The sequence below is a fragment of the Notechis scutatus genome, chromosome 2 (assembly GCF_049901735.1).
Source record: "Notechis scutatus isolate UNSWTSFEM ecotype Mainland chromosome 2, rNotScu1.2, whole genome shotgun sequence".
Taxonomy (NCBI): domain Eukaryota; kingdom Metazoa; phylum Chordata; class Lepidosauria; order Squamata; family Elapidae; genus Notechis; species Notechis scutatus.
In genome coordinates, this window is record NC_142010.1 from 117,174,472 (window position 1) to 117,197,967 (window position 23,496).

General features: G+C 38.1%; 1 protein-coding gene across 1 annotated transcript in view; it reads left to right on the top strand.

The window, feature by feature from the left end:
- CCDC40 (coiled-coil domain 40 molecular ruler complex subunit) overlaps window positions 1–23,496 on the top strand; it is a 35,077-nt gene that overhangs the window by 1,784 nt on the left and 9,797 nt on the right. The window contains 11 exon segments of the mRNA XM_087955964.1: window positions 2,856–3,155; window positions 4,688–4,820; window positions 5,983–6,161; window positions 7,015–7,098; window positions 7,190–7,409; window positions 7,961–8,118; window positions 16,879–17,001; window positions 17,641–17,762; window positions 19,513–19,756; window positions 20,171–20,353; window positions 22,269–22,514. Of these exon segments, the coding sequence (XP_087812090.1) occupies window positions 2,856–3,155; window positions 4,688–4,820; window positions 5,983–6,161; window positions 7,015–7,098; window positions 7,190–7,409; window positions 7,961–8,118; window positions 16,879–17,001; window positions 17,641–17,762; window positions 19,513–19,756; window positions 20,171–20,353; window positions 22,269–22,514 (1,992 nt within the window).

Sequence of the window (23,496 nt, forward strand, 5' to 3'; positions counted from 1 at the left end):
GAATGAGCCAAAGTTTAGAATTTCATTCAAAAGCATAAATACTCTTTCTATTCTATTCTACTTCTTCAAAATCCAACTAGTGCTTCCACATATATCACAAGAAAAGTCATCCCCTGCATGATTCTGATATTTGTAAGTATACCTATTCTAAGCCTTTTGTTGCTACCGGTACCTTATCAAGTGCTAATCTGTAGCATATTTCTTGATTGCTGGTTTCTGTACCACTGATAGTCAATCCTAAAAGGCAGAAGGCATCTATCAGCCCCATACCAAAAATTCCATTCCACAGAGATGCTGAAACTACTTATATTGAGATTGGTTATAATAGAATTTGCAAGTCTGATTATACCAAAATTCCTCTTTCTTATCCTCTACTAAATTAGGGAGGCGTCTGCTTGAGTTGTTTCCAATTGTTATTTCATTCTGGACATACAGCCTCGTTTGCCTGCATATTTCTGTCAAGATCATCTTCCTTATTCTCTACATCAAGGGTGTCAAACTCAATTTCATTGAGGGCCAATCAGGATTGTGTTTGACCTTGGGGGCCAGTGGGTATGGCTGGTGTGGGCGTGGCCAGCTTGACATCACTCGTGTTGGGGGCGCCTGTGGTGGCCCAAGCACTCTGCCAGTGAAAATAGGTTCCTGAGCTCCATTTTCGGCCGTGACAGCCTCCTGCAGCGAAAACAGAGCTTGGGTAGGCCACACTTGCACACACACCCGGGTCCCGTCTTTACTGGCAGAGGCACTACTGGCCGGTCCCTCACTGTTTCCAGGGTGGCTCCGTGGGCCAGATCTAAGCATCCGTGGGCCAGATCTAAGCATCCGTGGGCCAGATTGAGTTTGACATCCCTGCTCTACATTATCCATCATTTCAGTATCTTCATTGTCAAGTCAGAGTTGGCTACCGTACCAGCTCTTAGTTTGAGCTGTTTATATTTAATCTTAAAATTAATTTAATTAATTAATTTAATCTTTAAAAAGTTTCAATTTTTTCACTGAATACTTAATATTGATTACTACAGTTTGCAAATCATTTGCATGTTCTGCTAGCAGAATAATGGCATTGGCATAGTGCAAGTTATTGCTGTGTCCCCTTCACTTTAAAACTAGGCTTATTTTGTTATATTCCACCTTCTCTATATCTCCTGTCCTGTCTGTGGGCATGAGGACAATGAGATGGTTATGGGATTTCCATTTTGTTAAGGACATTCCAGAGCATGATGTGGTCAATGCAACTGAACAGCTTTCTGTAATCAATGACTTTTTTATTCTTTTGACTTTCTCAATTATTCAGTGGATGTCAGCAGTACTGTCTTTTCCTCCATATCTTTTTCTAATGCTAGCTTGAGCATCTGTCGTCTCCAGATAGGGCACTGATCTGCTTTGGATAATTAAATTAAGGATACCATACATTAGTCTGTACATTGCTTATTTATTTATTGAAAACATTTACATAACTACCCAATCAAAGATGAAATATCATCTGAACCTGGAAGGCCAAAACCCAAGGCCGACCTCCAGGGTTGAGTTAAAGTCAGTTCTTCCCCAATCAAACCCTTATCGTTTTCAGGCATTCAGCCAACAGTACTACAGCATCACCTGTTCAGCTAGGGGTGGAAGCCAGAGTTTCATGTAAATATTTAAAAAATGAGAGGCAAAAGGGCTAAGCCCCGAGGCATCTCACATTGCAGGGACCTAGGGCCCAATCTCTCTTTCTCCACGAAAACTGACAAGAACTAGCTGCAGAGGTAAGAGGAGAACTACAGTACATTGGAGGAACATTGCTTCCTGCTTCAAATCCCTGAAGTCAGTCCAGAAGGACACCATGGTCAGTGATATTTAACATTGTTGAGAAGTTCAGAAGGGCCAAATAGTTGCACCACCCCCATCCAGAGTCTTCTACTCATCACTGACTTGTATGGCCCATGCTGTTTTAGTATTGTGTCCCACCCTGAACAGGCTGAAAAGGCTCCAGGTAGTGCTGAGTATCCTTTCTTTGATATCAAAATGGTATGTAGACTGACCTCTTCCAATTCTTTGAACTGAGATCTGTGAACTCTTAATTGATACTATTTGATGGGTAATTGATTGCATTGTATCCTGTTATTATCTAATCCTTCCTGACTATGAATACAGAACTGTTCTTTCTTGGTTTTTTATGTCCTGGGTATCAGACCGCACAATCTTCTGATTGAAAGTATCCAGTCCTTGTCCATTTCAGTCTGCTCATGCCTAAGATGCCAATATATTGTTGATTCATTTTTCATTGTGTTGAGTTTTCCCATATTCATGAATCTTATGTTCTATGTTCACACTATAATCTGTGTTCGCTGCTTTGAATATTCTTGTTAGCAATGTCAACAACTATATATTTTGAAAGCTCTAATCTAGCCATTATAAACACCATTTGCATTCTGAAAGAGCCTTTGCTTTTCCTTAGCAGCATCCAAGTGCCATCCAACCTCTTGAACGGTCCCTTATCGAGCATTACATGACCAGTTTTCTTGAAAAAAAGTCATCCATGAAGTTGTTTTAGAAAAATACAGGACTTTTCTCATGTAGTATGAAACTGTGCATTTTCCATTGTCCCTAAAGTGTTGATCCCTCTTCAGCATCTTCCTATTTTGTTGCTGCTCAATATAGGTGCCTGCTTTTAGCTATACCGTTGGCATTTACTTCCAGCATTTTTTGCTCTTCCCTCCCAGGAATATCGCTTCGGAATATTGCTTTTCCATATTGAGGCAGCGTAAGACTTGAGTGGGATTCCAGTCATAGACAATGGAAAATAAGATTGTGCTAGAAGTCAGCAGAACAAAATACAAAAGTTAACATTTAGTTTGTTTCACTCATTGCAGCCAGAAGACAAAAATGCAACAGAGGAAGGAGCAGTTACTACTCCCTTGATAACCACAGAAGAAGCAGGAGGAGTTCCTTCTACGCTGGCTATGGAAGTGGGAACAGTTAGTGACATGGAGGCCACTGAGGAAGGAGAGGAAAGTGCTGCCATGATAACCAAAGAGGAAGCAACAAAAGATACTCTCATTGCGCCCACTGAAGAAATGACAGGTGGTGTTTCCATGATATCCATTGGAGGAAGGGCAAAGGGTGCTGAGGAGATATTATCAGGACAGACGGATGTGTCAAGTATATCATTGGTAAGCATTTCTGAGCAAATAGGACCATCTCTCGTCCAGGTAACTGATGCTTCCTGTAGAATGTAGGAATTTAATATTTCTATGTATATATATTGACTCTGATGGATTCAGTCTTCTTAAGGTAGCTATCAAGAAAGAGCAGGTGTCAAGAAAGCCTAAGAGCTTAAGAGCAGGTATCAAGAAAGTCTAAAGTTTCATTAGATTCATGGTTTAGCTTTATTGTATCTTAAAAAAACTGCCTGAAACAACAAAGAGGGATCTTGGTCTCAGATTAACCAAGGGAGCAAATAAAATGCAAATAAATATTAAGAAAAAATGTTTAAATCTATTTAGATGAGCCTAATATATAGATTGTGTCAAAATGCGTATTGATAATTCAGACATAGTAGCCAACTTCAGTGAGTTGATAAAGGTGCACAGCTTGAGATTTTAGAGCCATATACAGAACGTAACAAAAAATCAGGCCCTGTAGGCCAATCATAAGAGCCTTCAGTTATACTGCTATGGTTTAGATGCTTACTGGATGGTTATTATTATTGCTGTGTAACTCATTGTCGTGGGAGCTACATTGGTGAAAAACAAGATGCTACTTATTGCCTGTAAAGTATTCTGTGTAAGGGCTTCCACGTTTAGGGCTTCCAGAAAACATATAAAAACTTAAGTATTATAGAACTTCAGTGCTAAGAATATTTTTAAATAGTTAACGGAGACTTAATAAATTATTATGTTTGATTTATCATTGTGGGACCAGAAATACATTCTTTAAAAAAATCTTTATTGGAAAAATTACTTATTAGTTCTGTTTGGAAATCAATGAATAAATGAGGTATTATAGTACAATAAATAAATGAGGTATTATAGTACTTTGGCATAAAACACCTTTAGTCTATCCTATATAAATGATTGCCTCCTTTCTTGCTGAAAAGCCTTAGGATGGCAGCTACGCTTGGTTTGGCTTTCCTTTTAAGGATTAAATTTGGGCCTTCTGCAAATCAATAGCCTGGAAAAGAGTTCCAAGGTACTTATGCCTTGATTGTTCAATGATGTTAGTATTTGAGACCCATATTTATGTCTAAATGGTCCCTGGAGAAAACCATTATTTTTTGTTTTGTTTTGTTTTGATAACTGAGGACTAGGTCATTATCTGAAAAGTAGAAGGCTGCAATTTAATGCTTTCTTCAGTTCAGTGAATGTAATTGAGAAAAGTTATTGCTTTTATAAATCGGTTAACTGCAGCAGTTTATGAAGTTGTAAATAAATAAATATTTTTGTGAGCTGTCTAAAAGCATTTGGAAGTAGAAGGCACACAAATGTGTAAAATAAAATAAAAAGAGTGCCAAAAGCTGCCTCTTACCCATATTAATTACCATACATTTTTAAAACACTCTCCCGTGCCTTCAGGAAATCATAAGTAACCTTCATTCTTATTTGCTATGACAAATTCAAGAAGAAACTATATAGCATCAGTCATTCTTAGTATGAAAACTCCTTTTTGAAGTTGTCGTCTAATAACAGTTTTTTCTGTTTTGTAGAAGCTTGATGCTTCTGGAGAGAAAAGTATGGAGAGTGCTCTTTCTAGTGAAGTAACAATCTCTTTGCCATCTTCTGGAGTCAGCAGTGCAAAATCTGAATTTCCAATGCGCGTGGACCTCTCTCCAATGTCAGGTTAGCCCCTGTTTTGCTAGAATGATGTTATATAGTATTACTGCATTTCTTAGATACAACTGAATCTTTGCCATTGAGGCACAGTTCAAAAATCCTGCTTATTCCTGCTTGATAGGAACATTACATCAAATTCTCCATTATTGGCTGCTTTATTTTATTGTTATTTTATTGTTATATGGTGTCTGGTATTTGAAAGTGTTTTGAGAATCTTGATCATTTGGAAAGGGATTAATAGCAATTATATTCTTATCTACCTATATACTGAATATACAGGAGGTCAGGAATTCAATTAGGAGTTTTGTGTAACTGAATATGAATAGCATATGCATTGATACTATTTTACGTTAGCATGTATAGTATTTATACTCACACTCAGCTACATAAAACAGTATAGATCAAATTTCAAAAATAGCAATAATCGATATAATAAAAATATATAGTAAATAGATGAATAGAAATGGAATAAAAGTAAGCAAGCGGGAAAAATGCAATAAAAATGGCACAAGGGAAACATATTTTGTCATGTATAATCCAGAAGAATTATTAGAAAAAGATAGATTGTTTGATATATGTAGGATTTGTTTATTTATTGAATTCAATTTATTTCTATCTGCTTAAAGTGAATTATGATAATCACATAAATAGAAACATTCTGTATAGCATTTGAAATACAGCAACTAAAACAGAGCAAAGTGTCACCAAGTGTCATTGTGTATATTACAATTAAATTATATATTCTGATAAACAGTTGACATTTAGTTAATGCCTACCAAACAATTTAATACAAAATCAGATTCAAATAACCAGCAAACAAACCATACCTCCACACAAACTAAAAATATTCCTATTTTGTCATCCTGAATTCCAAAAAGCTCAAACAATTCAGTTTAATCACTGTTTTAGGATCATGAGAAGGGAGTTTGGATTACAACAGGTTTCCCTTTCCTTCTTCCAAAAAAATGAAGCATGGCAAAGCAACATATAAATTGTATCTATTTTCAGTTCCCCTGTGTTAATGGCCTTCTTTGATTATGCTTCGTTATAATATCATAATCATTACCTAAACGAGTGTTATTTGAAGCAAAGCATTTTTGGGGAATTTTCATGTATAAACTAAAGAATTTGCTGTCTCTGGTGTCCTCCCTCTTTTCTTCATATACAGAAAGCACTCAATCAACTGTTTTCCCTTCCCTTCTTGATTCTGATGTTCGGCAGTTGACTTCTGAAGTCGGTAGGCATGGCCCCACAGAACAGCCCGATGGAGAAGTTACGGCTGGGCAGGAACTGGGCATCGAAGAGACAGGGGAAGAAATCCAGCTGGTTGTGTTAGATCCAAATCATGTAAGAAAACTCTATAAAGACTATGGGTGCTAATAACTACAAAATGGACATCAAATGTCATAACATTTATTTAAGTTAAATTTAATACCAAGAGAAATGCTGTATTAATACTACCCTTCCAAGAGGGTGGGGATGGAATTAAAGGACTTCACAACCATAGTGTGACACCACTAGCAGTGAGGTATGACATGGCCTTTGGTGGCACGCCACATAATTTCTTCCATGTAGACCAATGTTTCTCAACTTCATCAACTTTAAGACATATTTAAGCAATTTTAAGATGCTAGCTGGGGAATTTTGGGAATTGAAGTTCACACATCTTAAAGTTGCTGAGGTTGAAAAACACTGATCTAGGCCAAGATAGGCTAGCTGACAGCTTCTACTGCCACAACATATTCTTACCATCTTTCTCATACTAAATGACTAGTCATCACTGGTAGAGAGGCTACCATAGTTTTAGAATATGACCTTATTTCGTTTTAATGAAGTTATCATTTATTTTTGAAATTTGTTACAAAATTATGATGGCCTCTGAACATGTGAAGATCATGTCTTTCAACTGCAACATTTTGGAAGAAATATTTTTAGCTTGGGTAATTCTTTATTGTAACATACATATTATCAATTTGTCATAAGTGAAAATTATGAAGATGGGAAGGCTGGTTCTTCAGTGCGATCCTAAGCTATTCAGTCTAGTTTTTATTTTGTCATGTAAACAAACTATTGCCATACATGAGATTCAGATCAAGAAAGTATCCAGAAGAAAATCTTTGTTAAAATACAGTTATTTGAATTGGAGTCATTTTTTTTTGGCTTGGGAAATATATTAATATATTCTTCCTTGCTTCTTTAGCCCTTAATGAAAAGATTCCAGTCTGCTTTGAAGACCTATCTCAACAAACAGAAAGGAAAGTTTACTGATGAAATGCAAGAGTTGGTATGATTTTTTTTTTTTTTTTGCTTGGAACTTATTTCTGCTCATATCTTGGCATTTTTGCGGGCTCATTTCCTCTTTCACATGACTGCAGACAGTAGCCATAAAGAGTGGAAAAATGCAGAGGGAAGAACTTGGTGTGATCCTGTATGGCTTTCAGCAGCATTTGGCCCGGCTGCAGATGGAACTGGAGAAGAACCACAATTGCCATTCTCAGATAGCCATGGCACGGCGGCAGCTAGAGGAGGAGTTGCATGACCTTCGAGATGTGTATAAGAAGACATTCCAGGGCACCCAGGTTGAACGGAAAAGAGGTGATCAAAATTGTCTTATTATACATTAGCTACTGCTTAATAAACTTTAGTTCAATAATTTAGGGATTAATGAATTATCTGTTGTGAAATGGAAACATGCTCTGAATATAGAGAATTCCTAATCAGTTGTGTTTGTCTCAAAACAAACCAGAATGATTGCATTTATTTGATATAACATAGCAGTGTACTTATCATTAAAAGTTAGCTATACTTATCTTGCAAGAGCACATTGCTTTATCTGGGGGGAAAATATGATATATGTTTGGAGATTATATAATAGTTTGCTTTTGTCTTATATATAAGCTTGAATCTATATTTCAGTCTTTTATATAATGTATAAAATATTATGCACACACACATACACTGTATAATTTTATATAGTTCTTACTTCGAAGCTGAAATCTAGGAGTCATGTCCTTCTCCTGTATATTAAATTCCCATGGCATGCTGCTTTCCTTAGTTCTTTCATCATTAGACGGGGCTTGACACAAGCTCCAAAAGTTTGTGTGTGTATACATATGGGTGCAATTTCTCAATGTTTTTCCCCTTAGTTTCATCAGTTCAAATGGAGATTGAAAATCTGTCCCTGCGCCTTTTCTACATGCAGAACATGGACCAAGATGTCCGTGATGATATAGCTGTAATGAAGCGAACTGTAAAAAAGGCTGAAGTGGAGAGGATGCGTGCGGAAGTGGAAAAACAAAAGCAGGTATTTAGCAATAGTCCAGTTTCAGAACTCTCTCTTCTTTCAGTGCACCTTGCCTTTTCTTCTCTTAAACTTGCTCTGGTTTATTTTCTGTTAGCCACTTCTCATGTCATTTGTTTTTCATGCTGTCTGTTCTTAGAGATGGCTTTGTTTGTCTTTATGTTCCACAGAAATCAAGCTCAGAACTTATTTCTTTGGTGAGCTTTATTGACTCATTCAACTTTTGTCCCATCTTAATTTGGCATCTATTACAAACCATGAGAATATTTTGTACAAATGGGGTCGTTGCCCAAATGACAACACTGTGTAATGGCATCATTTGTATTAGTTTCATTATGACTCACACAATTATGTTTACATGATAATGGCAGGCTGCATTTGTCTCTCTTGTACCATTGCGTAAGTCTTAGTTGCATTTCAGGGCACTTTAATTGTCATCTTTATAGTGTGATTCCTGAGAGTTATCACAATCTATATTAACTTTATTTTACAATATACAAGAACAGAAAAAAGGTCTAATGCTGTACCGTTATTTCTTCAGTCAAAATTAATCTGTATTATATATGGTGCAAAAGGAATTACTAGAGTTCAGATCTTGTAGAATAAATACTACTGTTTTAGGTTGCGAGTGTACCCCCTGCAAAATAAAAGTACAGCATATTATACTTAGGGGGGTCGGGGCATTTTAAATGTAAGTTGCATTCAGAATCATGACATTGATATCTTACTCTTGTGAGATTGTGGCTAAGAAAAACCACCAGGATTCAAAGTTGATCCAAGGAAAAAGGCTTTATTGTAACATTTCTGCAGAAACGGGTTCCTGCCCTGGCAGATGGGAGGAACGAAGGCAAAGCTTAAAGGCTCTACTCTTATACCCAAAACTACCCCCTACTACTCCCCCTCCCAGTATACAAATGGCTTGATTTACAATCTATCTTTCAGGATACAAGTTACATTTTATTATCTTTCATGGTGCCTAGCTCGTAACAGACACTTCTTTATCCGGTATCTAGCATTTCAAAGGCATTCCAAAATGTGTGATAGTTCCCAGCACTTCAAAAACATTCCAAGATCAGTTCTCATCAGTGCTTGATACCACATTTCCTTACTTCAAAAGGAAAACCTCCCTTTTTCATCTTGAGTTTTGAGTCATAAAATGAATACACTTCCCACAATCCCCCTGTTCTTGTTCCATTTTTGACTCAAACTCACATTAATTTGTTCAAGATACATGGACCAAAGGTGAAGATTAATAATAACAAAATTAAGAATCCTATTAGAGTGGAGATTAGGGTGGTCATCCCTTTCTCTTTTCTTTGGTTCAGTCCTTCCCTCAGTTTTTATGGAGTCCTGTACTATCCCAGAATGATCTGTATCAGATCACCTTTGAACAGAGGGTCCCACCAGATGTGTCCCATAGACACACAACTCCAGGCTGCACAATAAAACTGATCAGCCCCTCCACAAGTCTTTTTGTAGCTTCTTTCAGTTTTATGTCAAGGGCAGACGTAAAAATGATGTTTCTTTATGAACGTGTCATCGGTGGTGGACAAGAGGACCCTTCCCAAATCAAATTGCAGTTCTGGAAACCAAGTATTGGGAGGCCTCTTTCCGCTAGTCCAATTGACTATATCTGAATGGGAATCAAGTACAACCCAAGTAACATTCTGGGGTTGATGTGAATCCTCGCTTCCCCAGGAAGTTCCCAGTCCCAGTCCTAGAATAAAGACAATTAGCTCAGTCCAGGGTTCAGACTTCTTCATCTTTTCAAAGTGAGCTTCAGCGGCTGACCATCCACTGGAACTGCCCTCCAAGGTTTCTCAGGTTCCGGTGCCTTCTTGACTCTGCTGTAATGCGTCTAGTGCGAACTGCAGATTCAGTTGTCAACAGCACCTGGTACGGGCCTTCCCAGCTAGGCTGCAGCTTCTCGCCTTTCCAAGTCTTTGTCAGAACCCAATCTCCAGTCTCAAAGGGATGTTGGCTCCCAGCAAGAGGTGGTCGTTGCACCAACAGTCTCTGTTTATACAGAAAAAGCAAAAAAACACCTGGACAGTATCTGCAAATATTTTCTCAAAAACAAGTCTTTAAATTCAGGAATTGGATTCCCTATTTTCGCCAAGTAGGGTCGCCCCAGTAGCATCTCGAATGGAGAGACTCCAGTGTCTTTCCTTGGACATGTTCTGATTCTGAGCAGTGCCAAAGATAAGTTCACAAGCAAGAATTTCCAAACCCCCTTTCTCTGGTAATTCAATGAAATCAATTTGTGCTCTTTGGAAAGGCCAGCCCACTAGAGGTTGCCCTCCCTCATGTACCTTTTCCAGAATTCCCCTCATTGCATTCACAGAGACCACCCTCACCCCCTCTGAGGTTCTCCACCCATCCTCATAAGCGCACCAACATGCCTACCGTCCCTGTCCTATTGTTTCTCTTATTCTTTTATTTTTCTTATATGTACCCATTTCATGTATTCACAACTATGTATACTTACTATCTTGTAAACAATTGGCAAATCAATCAAATAAATAAATAAATAAATAAATAAATAAATAAATAAATAAATAAATAAAATGTACACTCTTCTTTTTCCAAATCATCTTTCTCTTTTCCTTCAGGTTTCCATTCCTCATCCTCTTCCACTTCTAGCAAGGGAATTGATACCATCACCAGCTCTATCTCCCCTGCAGCTTCTTTTTGTCCACTTGTCTGCCTACCTGTTCCCAACTACCTCTGGGGTGCTTCACACCCCAGGCGTATTTGGAATCAGTCCAGATTGTCACATCAATCCCTTCAGCTAACTCCAGAGCCCTCTTCAAAGCAAACAACTCACATTTCCTCTTTCCTTCCTCAACCCTGCATCCACAAACTATCTTTCCCCTTCCTTCAGAGAAATCTCTTCCAAATCCTCCCTTACCTTTGTCATCAAAACTACTTGCAATAAACAATCATGGTCCTCAGCTTCCCACTCCTGTCTTCTCCCTTCTAGGAATTCTGCTGGATTCAAATTCCTATCTGTCCCAATCACCACATCTGGGCTGGTTCTCAAAATGGTTTCATATTTGAGAATCTGCCCTTCTGTCATCCAAGTTGTTGCCAACTGACTTAGCACAGAAGTAACCTGGTGGGGTGAATGCACAACAAGCCCCCACCCCAAAAGGTTAACTTCCTGCTCTCTACTACCAACATAGCTGTAGCAGCCACAGCTTGCACACACACTGGCCATCCTCTCACCACTGGCTCCAGAGTTTTGCTCAGAAAAGCAATGGGCTGGTATTGCCCCCCCTTCTGACTGCTGACACATACAGATGAAAAGGTAGCTTCAAATTGGGCAAAGCCAAAACCGGTGCGGATGACAATGCCTTCTTTAAAACTTTCCATCTCTCATCATCTCCCTTTAATCATTCTATACTCTCTCCTTCTCCTACCAGCTTCCTGTGCAAAAATTGAGCTAACACAGTGTATTGATCCACCCAAGCTCTGCAATACCCCAACAATCCAAGCGCTTTCCTGACTTCTGTCTTATTTCTGGGGGAGCCAGGCTCATGATCCCTTTCACCCTTTCAGGATCCAAGGACCTCACCCCTGCTGAATATAATGCCCTAAATATTTCACCTTCTTTTCCACAAACTGGATCTTTTCCCATGAAACTGTCAATCCTTGTTCCTTCAGCCAATTCAGCAAAGCCACGGAAGCCACTCTAACCTCCCCTTTCTCTTTTCCTTCAGCAACGAATCATCCACATACTGAATCAACATAATTCCCTTCAAAGCCTGTCCAAACAACAAAGAAAACTGCTATTTTCTTCCACTCTCAGGATCATCCCATTCAAATGCAAACAGGTCTCTACTCCCCTCCTCAAGGGGGCATGCCCAGAAGGCATCCTTCAGCAACCCCCTCTCCCCCTTCTCTCTCCTCCTGCCCAGAACTCATCTGAAATTGCTCTCTCATCTTCCACAGTCATTTTCCACATCCTTACTCCCTTCCCAGTATCCTATAATTGGATACCAAACACAGGCAACAAATCTCTTCCTAACAAATTCAATCCAGAATCAGGAATATACAATATTTCAGCTTCTGTCTCCACTTCATTCATCTCCAGCCTGATTTGTTCAAACACACTCACATCCTGTGATTTTCCACTCACCCCAACTATTTTATTACTTTCTTCATACAATGCATAACCCCTTTCCTCCCAGTTGGTAGGTAGGACACTCACGCGCAAAGTGACCTTCCTTCCCACACCTGAAGCAACTCCTATCCATTCCAGGTTGTCTCATTCCCATGCCTCTTCCTCTGCCCTGAAAACTTCCCTGATTTTATCCCCCAAAATTCTCACTCCTTTCTCCAATTGAACCTTTCCCAAAATTCTCACTTTTCTTCATCTCATTTTTCATTGCAGCCTGCATAGCTGCAAGCATCATTTGTGACTTCTGTCTGGTTTTTACAGTGTCTGTTCACAAAAACTTGTTGGGCTGCTTTCAGGAGATCAACAATTCCCACAGCTCCCCAATTATCCATTTTCTGAATTTTCTTTTGAATATCTGGCCAAGCCCCAGTCACAAACTGCATTTTCTCCACATGGATTCAAAAGCAGGTGTGGTTGGATCCACACCAGAATATTTAACTAGGCTGTCCCGAAGCCTATTACAATAGTCCCCAGGATATACATCAACTCCCGATAAGCATCGCAACTCGGCTGGTTTTATGGGGACAGCCACAAAGACTGTCACCGGGTTGCCTGCAGCATTGATCTCATTAGGGACTTCCCTAAGAGGAAATGCATCCACTTCAGGTTTTTCTCTGAATGGAAAATCCTGAACACTTCTCTTTAATTCTTCTACTTCTTTTCTCAGCTGCGGGTAAAGGGGCGGCTGAGGAGGGGGTTGGGCGCTGGCAATGGCAGCGGTGCAAATTAGGATTTGCGGGCAGCAGACTCTGCAGCCAATCATCCGTCTCACTCTCATTGTCTTTTTGTTCTGACATGTATTGACCCTCAATTGGAGGGATGGGACTTTCAAATTTCACATGAAACCATACATCTATGTATGCAATTTGAGTAGTCATTTTGTGTTGGAGAATATAGTCCCGCAATTTGGTCATCCAATAGATACTGGCTCCCCTCAGGACTCCAGTGATATGGGAATTTAGGATCAATCAAAGAGTATTTTGGCCATCGATCTCGACAAAGATAAATCATGTTTTTCTTTTCGAGATGTCTGGTGAATTCCTTTAAATTTGGGGAGAACCACTGCTGGAGTGGCTGTCCCAGAGGCGAATCTACCGGAATTGATTTTCTGCCATTGTCAAATTTTCCCTGTCCCAGACAGGCTTCTTCCAGGCTCCCAGAGCCTCGCTTTGTCCCTTTCCCATCTCTATTCTTTCAGACTCCCAGAGTCTTGACTCACCAGTCCGTCCTCCAGCAGACGCTGGATTCTCCCAGAGAGTTTAAGGACCCTCTCTCTCAGACTTCTAAGCCCAGTCCTCCAGCAGACGCTGGATTCCCCCAGGAGTTTAAGGACCTCTCTCTTTTGGCTACAAATGAAAGGAAACAAAGTTTACCTGATCTGATCACTCCTGGACTTTCCGCAGTCAGTCAAAGGATGTGTGGGCGTCCCCAACTCAGATCAATCTCACACACTCTCAGCCGGCATTTCTTCTCAGTTCTTTTTCCAAGGATTGTCTGGATTTCCCAGTCACCTCGGGAGTCTGACCAAATTCGGGGAGAGGTGCCTCTCAATGGGAGGTTGTGGCCACTCTCTTACCTGGTCCCCGTTTTCCAGTCGACGCCGTCGAGGATCCCGGACGAGCCCCCAAATTGTGAGATTGTGGCTAAGAAAAACCACCAGGATTCAAAGTTGATCCAAGGAAAAAGGCTTTATTGTAACATTTCTGCAGAAACGGGTTCCTGCCCTGGCAGATGGGAGGAACGAAGGCAAAGCTTAAAGGCTCTACTCTTATACCCAAAACTACCCCTACTACTCCCCCCCAGTATACAAATGGCTTGATTTACAATCTATCTTTCAGGATACAAGTTACATTTTATTATCTTTCATGGTGCCTAGCTCGTAACAGACACTTCTTTATCCGGTATCTAGCATTTCAAAGGCATTCCAAAATGTGTGATAGTTCCCAGCACTTCAAAAACATTCCAAGATCAGTTCTCATCAGTGCTTGATACCACATTTCCTTACTTCAAAAGGAAAACCTCCCTTTTTCATCTTGAGTTTTGAGTCATAAAATGAATACACTTCCCACACTCTCTAATGCAGGGGTGTTAAACTCAAGGCCCATGGGCTGAATCCAGCCTGCAGGGTGCTTAAATCTGGCCCACAGAGCCGGCTTGGTGCCTCTGCCAGCCAAAATGGGCCTGTTTTCGGCCTCCCGGCCTCCAGCAGCACCCTGCCAGCTGAAAATGGGCTTAGAAGAGGCCCCCGCAGGGCCTGTTTTCAGCCGGCAGAGTGCTGCAGGAGGCCAGGGAAGCTGAAAATGGGCTGCGTGGTGGCTGCACAGGCCTCTGCATGGCCCATTTTTGGCCAGCAGAATGCTGCAGGAGGACAGGATTACAATTATGTGGTGTCAATTAAGTGCCTGATCTGAATAGAAAACAAGCAACCTCCTATATTAATATTCAGTTTAATGCCAGATTTTGCATACTGTAGGTCCATTGAATTTAAAATCTATAATTGACAGCCATTCTATTTACTATTCTAGAAATTTAATTCTGGTGTTAGATCTTGTATTATCACGTTATTTATGCTATTGTATTTTTATTGTTAGTTGAATAATAAAAATACAATAGTATAAATAGCTTTTCTGTCTGGAAAAGCAATATTTAATATTAAACAATGGGGTATAAATTTAGAAATAAAAAAGTTTAGTGGAGTAATAAATTTTGGCAGTAATATCTGTAAGAAGAGATAGGAAAATGGTTATAGTAAAAAACTGTGGAATGAAAGAAGAGAAGGGAAAAAGTGCATCTTGAGCCTGTGTCAAATGCCCACCCTGGCCATGCCCACCAGGATCACACCCACCCCTCTGAGGTCAAACACAACCCTGATGCGGCCCTCAATGAAATTTGACACCCCTGCTCTAATGCAACTGTCCTTTAAAGTGACAAAATGTATGGTGATAAGGCTTTCATGTATTAGCAGATCTGTATGTATGTATTTTATGCCTCCCATGCTGTTAAACGGAAATTAATAAATTTTATAATTTTAATTATCAACATATCACTTCTAATTGATTGAGCTGGTTTCATCTATTTTTAAAACAATTATATCAAACAGGAAAAATAGTCTTATTCATAGCTAATGTTGGGAGAGTTTGACTGCAAAGAGAGTATGTTTATTGTATTTTTGAATCTTTTGAAACCAATCCTTTTTCTCCATCTTTTAGTTCCCATGGAATTACAAACTCTCTGAGTGCCAAAGTAGATATAAATATTATACACATTATCAGAAAGTCCTATGACTTGGTTACTTATTTTGACATGGCTTTTGCTAGTGATCTAAAGTTGAGAGTCTCTCTAAGCAAGCATTCCATTGGCACCTGGCCACTGTGTTGGGACCTCACTTCACAAACAACTAATAATTGAGTATAAGACTGCAAAAGCATTTTGTCTGTAAAGCTTACTTCATTAAAATGAATACTAGGCAAAAAAAACCAATAAAGAATACTGAAAAAGTCCCCAGAGACTATAATAATTATTCATAATTATTCACTGAATATACAGGTAGTCCTCTCCTTATGACCATAATTGGACCATTATTTTGGTCATTAAGAGATGCAGTCATTAAGTGAGTCATCATGTGACCGGACCCAAATGTCAACTCATAAAACATTCCTATGCCTGTTTTAGTAGTTGCCATAAAAAGTGGGGGGAGGAGAAGGAAATCTGGAAGAGCAGTGCAGCAGTTTGAAATGGAAAGTACATTCCAACTCTTATCTTTAAAAGATTGTAACTAAAATACCAGAGCTTTTGCCCGTGAATATATTTAATTGGAGAATGTGAATGATGACACCAAGCCGGTGAACGTGCTCAATTGGAGAATCTGGTTTATGAGACACCCAGGGGGGAAACAGGGTCACAGGTGACTGTAAATTATGTATGCTAGAGTTGGATTCATACAGGGCAGTGCCAGTATGTTGCCTCTAAGAAATCCTTTGAAGTTTTTTGAAGTTTGGCTCGAGAAACATTTTTTATTTTTTTATTTTTTTTATTTAATTTATATTCACCCATGGCGACTCGAGGCAGCTTATACAATGTGAAACCATATTTAAAACAAAAAATAAAACATGATTTAATTAGGGCGATTGCTGGAATCCAATTTTATGACTATTTTTACTTCCATTGTTAAGAAATCACGTAGTCATTAAGGAAATCACAAGGTCCTTAAGGGACCCCCCCCATTTCCCTAATTGATTTTGCTTGTTGGAAACTTGCTGGGAAGGTTGCAAATCATAATCACGTGACTGCAAGAATCTTCATCATAAATGCAAGCAGGCTGCCAAGTGCTCAAATTGTGATTGTGTGATTGTGGAGCTGGGACAACAGTTATAACTTTGAGGACAGGTCATAAATTACCGTACTTTTTCTACGGCCATCATAATTTTGATCTATTGTAAAGTGAAGAGTCATAAGTCATAGACTACCTGTGGTGCATATAGAGAGCATGCATGCAGCTGTTTCTCTTATCTTACTCATTATCTAGACTTAAGTGCATAGGAAGAGAGATCTGATATCATGAGATGATCTGAATTTCCTAGGACCTTCATGTCGACCGCTTAACAAGAAGAGCTAATGAACTAGAGGAACAGATTGCTCTTTATGATGCACAGTACATGGCTCAGGCAGAAGATACCAGGATCACACGGCAAGAAGTGGGAGAGGTAAGAAGTTATCTCCTTTTTTTCCTACAGCTAGAATTTTTTAATGAATTACAAATTACAGTAATATTTAATAGAATTACCTTGTTAATCGAGATAGAGACTGATAGACTTGATAGAGATAGCAACTGTCCACATGAGGACAGTGATACCTGTAAAACCACATTTAATATACAAATGTACATTGCCTTCATAATCTATCTTTCAATCAAAAGTTGTAAATATGTGTGTACATATACTGCCGGAGTAGTTTATAAACCTCTAGAGAAAACTTCATTTTGCTGTGCATACAAGGAGAACTGATAGATGACTGTTTGGGAATCTATGGATTGATTAGAAGAGAAACAGGGCAGCCATGTTAAAATTCTTCTCATAATATGATTGCTACCAGCTGCCCACTTGTAGCAGCAGCCAGCACTCTGCAGGATATAATAAGTATTTTTAATTCCTTCAATTTTTAAATATAAATTTGTGTTTGTTGCTGATTAGGTTTAATTTCATCTTATCTAAAACATGAAAATGCAAATAATAAGAATTTATAACTCTGGCATTGAGCTATATAGAAAGAGAAATGGCAGAAGTCAGCAGAAATATAATTTATATTTTCCCACATAGCCATATAGTGTTTCATTGCCTTTGCAGGCAAGTATAGAGATCCAAGCTATTAACATGGAGAAAAAGCAGCTATTGCACCAATGGACTGTCAGTTTGACTGGGATGAAGCGCCGTGATGAGGCATACGCTGCCATGCAAGAAGCGTTAAGGTAATTACCTGAATAAGCAGTTTCTTGGGGTGTTAGTTACCTTTCAGAAAGACAGAAGAAAATCTAAGCACCTAGAATATTCTCAAGATAGCTACAAAAGCATAGCTGTTGGCCATCTCTTTTTCTCAATTGCAGAAAAGTAAGTGGAGAAAGAAAATAAGCAGATCTTTAACAGGTCAAGAGGCATTGCTGTGAAAAAATATAGTATGAGAAAAAAGATAGTCTTTCAAACTTTATTTATCAAACAAATGGTTTAATTTAGTAAATAGCCTGCCCTGCTTTTCTTTAAGGATGTCTGTTATATTAGCTTTAGAACAAATTTAATAAATCTTAGTTTATTTTACATTGGGATTGTTTCCCAGGATAACTTTTAGGGAAGAAAATTTCTACTGCCAGTACAGTAGTGAGAAAGTAAAATTAGAGTTAGGCTTCCTTGTCATCTGGGCTTCAATTTGGCATTAGACTAATTTCAGGCAGGTTTATATACATCCATCTAGACACAGACATACACACAAACACATATGCACACACAGTTGCATTTATACATACAAAGTTAAATTGAAATATTATTTATAGAAAGTTGAATAAAATATTTTATTACTATACTTCATTTATAAGGACTTTTTGTCTTGTTTTTATAATAATACATAAATCTTGCCTTATAAATGAAATGTTGCTGCAGAAATATTGTTTTATTGGATTGAAGATGATAATGAAGATGATAATTTCCAAGTTTCCTTCTCCTTTTCCAAGATCTGATAATTAGTTGTTCTGTGTTATTCAATTCCAATCAGATTTATTTGGAATACTTAATCTAGTTCTGGATGTTCTATTTAAAAAAAAAATATGAGTGGTGTCAGAAAGGGACCAATACACTCACCAAAATTGTGGCAAACAAGTCACATTGGTTAGGCTTAAACTGAACAAAGCAAAGCTGATTAGGCTGCAGAGGTATTATTCAATTTTTTGATAAAAGAAGGCACAGTCTTTTTTAAAAAATATTCCAGGAACTAGGATAGATACAAAGGGTTTAAATTGTTTATTATAAATTTAAAAAGTAGTTTTCAGTTAAAAGGATTTTCTCCTACTGGAAATCTTGAGGCAAAGCTTGAACAGTTGCCATGCAGGGATACTATATTCTAGTCTTGATTTCCTGCATATACAGTAACAGAATGTGTTCTGTGTGATCACAAGAATTACTGGAATCTAGAAATGCATATAATTATTAGATGCTTGTACTGTTAAGAGTCTCAACATATGATAGTGCTTGATAGACTGTCTGAACTTGGAAGCTATGCAGGTTGGGCTGATTGATATTCGGAATATAGAGCATCGAGGAACATCTGAGTTGTAGACCAAACTGGGGGGGTCAAAACAATATCCCAAAAGAAAACATAGGAAATAATTCAAATACTTCTACCAAAAAATCTTGTACTGATGTGTCTATGAAATCACTAGAATTCAAGGTATAGATTTTATTTTGCATTTAATTATATTACCGTTTATAATACAAGTCAAAGAAGAAACAACAGCTTTGTGTGTCTGACTTCAAAGAAGCAGTGAACTATGAAGATGTTGAAAGAGCCACTGTGGTCTTCTAATTATTTCCAAAACAATTTATTTGAAAATAGAGACATTTGATAGTAATTATTTTGCTCCAAATTATTATTATTATTATTATTATTATTATTATTATTATTATTATTATTATTATTATTATTATTATTATTATTATTATTTGCCTCTGCAGAGATTCCAGACATAAACTCAAATCTTTGGAGGCTGAAATTGAAGTCTATAAGAAGTCTATCATCAAGGAGGAAGAGAGGAATGAATTGTTGGCTTCTATCCTGAACCGTTCAGAGAACGATGCCAACACAAGCAGAAAGCTGATAGCACAGAACTTGTCTAAACAAGATGCCATGAAAGTGGAATTTAGCACTTACACTCGTACCCTTCAGGAGACAGAGCAGGCCCTCAATAGGACATCTGCAGTAAGATTTTCAGACTAAAGTTTGCTATTTGTTTACTTGTAGTGTCTGATTGGACAGCCAGGATTGAAATAGTTCTTCCAAAGATCTTTCAAAACATAATTGCAGAAAATTAAGCCACATTTTTCTGCCATTTTAAATATTAATATAAGCTTCCCAATAGTTTCAATATGTTTTCATTAAAAAACAATAGGAAAAGAAAGAAATAAAGTTGAAATTCTGTAGCATGATTCTGGTTACTTTATATAATTGCCTCTCCTATTAGAAGCTACAGTTAGGAGAGGCAATTATATAAATTGTGGTAATAATTAAGTGTAGTTTCTTACCATCAAATATGGCTCATCATAACTCATAATTCTGCCCTCTACGCTGTTTACAGTCATCTGATTTCTAAAAGTTCCCTATTTCCCATTCCAGGATCGAGCAGCTCGCATGAATGAATTGGTGGTTCTTCGTAGAGAACTCGAGAAAGGATCACAAATCAAGCAGGATAAGGAAAATGAGATCATGGCCAAGTTGCAAGATCAGATGATATCAAATAAAGCAGCAAAATATTTTTTACAACTAAGAGCTAAACTTGAGAACACAATGTTGACTTTGGTACGTAGAACACCTCCATATTTGGGGCTGATGGGAACGAGGTTTGTATTTAAGTATATGAAGTTTCTCTCTGTGGGTCATTACGTATGACATCACATGCCATGGCTTGCAACTTCCTTCCCTGTTGACTTTGCTGGCTGTGAAGGTTGCAGATGGGCAGGACACTGAAACTATTGTAAATACTCACTGGTTGCTGGGCACCCAAATCATGATCATGTGTCTGCAGGGACATCCTGATGGCCACAATTTAAAGGACTAGTTGTAAGTCTTCTTGTTCAGTGCCAGCATAATTTTGAACAAGTGATTGGTAACTGAGGATTACATTTTATTGATAAAGAAAAGATCCACAATGAAGTTTGAGACACTTGGGTCAGCAACCTCATGATTTGGGGCTGGAATCATGCTCTGACCAAGCTTTGTGATCTCAGGGCCCAACTGACATAAAAAAAGATTTGCAATTTCTGCAAGTAATAGGAATTGACCAGTTCTGATATAAATATTAAGACCATGATCTTTCTGATAAACGGAATACTACCTTCTGTGGATAAAACTTCTAGAAATAGCATAACCATCACCGCTAGCACCAATATTGGAGATAATAAAAGAAATATCCTTAAACCGGTATCTGAGCTAGTGCTTGAGTCCCCGATGCTTATGAACCTTTGGGGTTTTAAACCTCCTGAGTTGGAACTGTCTCAGGATTTCATGACAGCCATAACAATCATTGACCTAGAAATATCTAGTCCAATCCATAAAGGTAGTTACAGCTGGATCTAGTTTTTATTTTGGGACACTTGCTTTATCATTTCCATATGGGGGTCTTTTTTAAAAAAATCCTTCACCATGGACAGTCCTTTGTCACTTTTTGTCATCCTGAACCTTGCTCCATAACCAACCATTGCAAGAAGGGAAGAGGAATTAATTTGGTCTCTCCTGGCACTTTATGGATTCTATTAGTTTCCAACAGGTGCTTGGGGAGTTTTTGAATGACCAGTATATAACCAGTTTTGCCACTCCTCTTACCAAACATTGAAAAAGAAAATTGACAAGAACATTGGATTAAATTATTCCTGGGTATCCCCTCCAGTGTGCGGATCTAAATATGCCCTGTGGTTCATAGAGGAACCTTGGAAGATAAAGGGACAGAAGACATATCAGAAATGTGAACATTACTAGACAGAGGTATGAGTTTAGGTTGGGGCTCACATATCAGCAATAAGATAGTGAAATATAATTACTTCTCTAACCTTGTTGCATCTGCAGAGTGCCATCCAGCATCCTTATTTAAACTAGCCTAGACCTTTTGTGGAAATGTAGGTTGAAAAGATATTCCCAAGGCCACCATGACTAAAAGTGATATTAGTCAGATTTCTTCTGGTTTGTACTCACAATTTACATAATAGTGTCTTGCAATATTGTCTGGGATTCTTTTGAGTCTCTGGGGTTTAAGGAAGTGGGATAGCATTCACTGTAGTGTGAGCCTAGCCACTTCCAAGTTGGACTCCAAGCTCTCCTGGCTTTTTATGATTACAGGCTAACCTTAATTAGTGATAGAGATTTATTTACAGTAATATTATTACATTATTGTGATTTATTTTTTACTATTGGCTCTCAAATAACAATTGTTAAAATGCACCCAGTGAAACCAATGTGTGCAGTTACATATTGGAAAGAGCAAGTGAGTATTGTTTATCTCTCAGTATTCTAGCATTGTGGGGGTTTTTTTTTTCCTGCCCTTTAGTGTTCTTCTTGTTATGATTTGGGATTTTTTTGTTGAGCTACAGTCTAAAGTAATACTGTGATTGCAGCCAGGCATTCCCTTGGTAATAGGTATTCATTAACATCCCTGAAATACTTATTTAGCTATCCATACAGAGACGCCTTTTTCTGATCTCCCTTTTCTTGTAATCCCTAGGATACACAGCTTACCAAACTTGAAAATGAAACGGCTCAAACCTCATTGGACATAACAAATACAAATAATAAGCTGAACATGCTTCAGAAGAATCTTTCAGAACTGGACAAAGAATTGGACGAGTTAAACAGCGAGATCAGTCATAGTGAGACTGAGATTGCTAAACGTAACCTTCTGATTGGACAAAAACAGGGTACCATCAACTTGTACAATAAGAAATTGGAAATGATGATTTCTCAACTTGGGGTATGTTCCATTTTTTTCTTGGGTTGCTTAGGGCAATATAGATGGCTTGCTCTCTCATTTTTGTATACCAATTCTCTTGAGCTTAAAGATAGCACTAGCCCATAAACATCCAGTGTATTCATTACTTAGTAAGGATATTTAAAGGTATCCCCCATTCAGTTCTACACTCTAACCATCACACATTAACCTTTCTTTATGTTGGCATTTATTCTATCTAACTGCTAAGCAAATCAAGGTGGAAACATTGTTAAAGCAACCAATACCTAAGCAGACCTCTTATTCAGTATACAGCAGGAATAATTAAATGAATCCAGATGGAACTTGATAACTTGGATTGGAAAATGAGAAAACCAATTACACTCTACCTTTCTCTACATCTGAAAAGTGATACTAATTGCCTGTATTTGCCAAGAGCTAAATGAGAGAGATGTCTCCTACAGGTGAAGAAAATTGTGGAGGAAGAAAAGCATGGTTTGAATGATTACATCAAGAAAAGTGAAGAACCCTTATTGAAAGAAGTCCATCAAGGAAAGCATTTGAAAAAAAACGACAATGAAGGCTGATTATTAAAAAAGAAATAATCAAACCAATTTATTAATTAGAAGAATATGCCAATACATACTCAATGCTTGAAGAATGTAGTAGGAAAATCCAATAGAAATCCCACATAGAATTGGTTAAGATCAGGAGTATTAAAGAAAAGCTTTATTTTAGTGGCTCAATAACAAGCTTTGCCAACTAATTGCATGAAAGTGAAAATTCAGCCTGTAATAAACAGCAAATGCCATCTTTGTAATAAAAAGGATGAAACATTTGACCATCTGAATTGTGACTGCCACAAATTACACAAACTGATTACAAACATTGTTATGATCGAATTGCCAAAATTATTCATTTGAAACTTTATCAGAAATTTGGATATGAATGTAGCAAGAGCCACTGGGACCATGAAGTTGAGAAGGTTTTAGAAAATAAGTGGAAT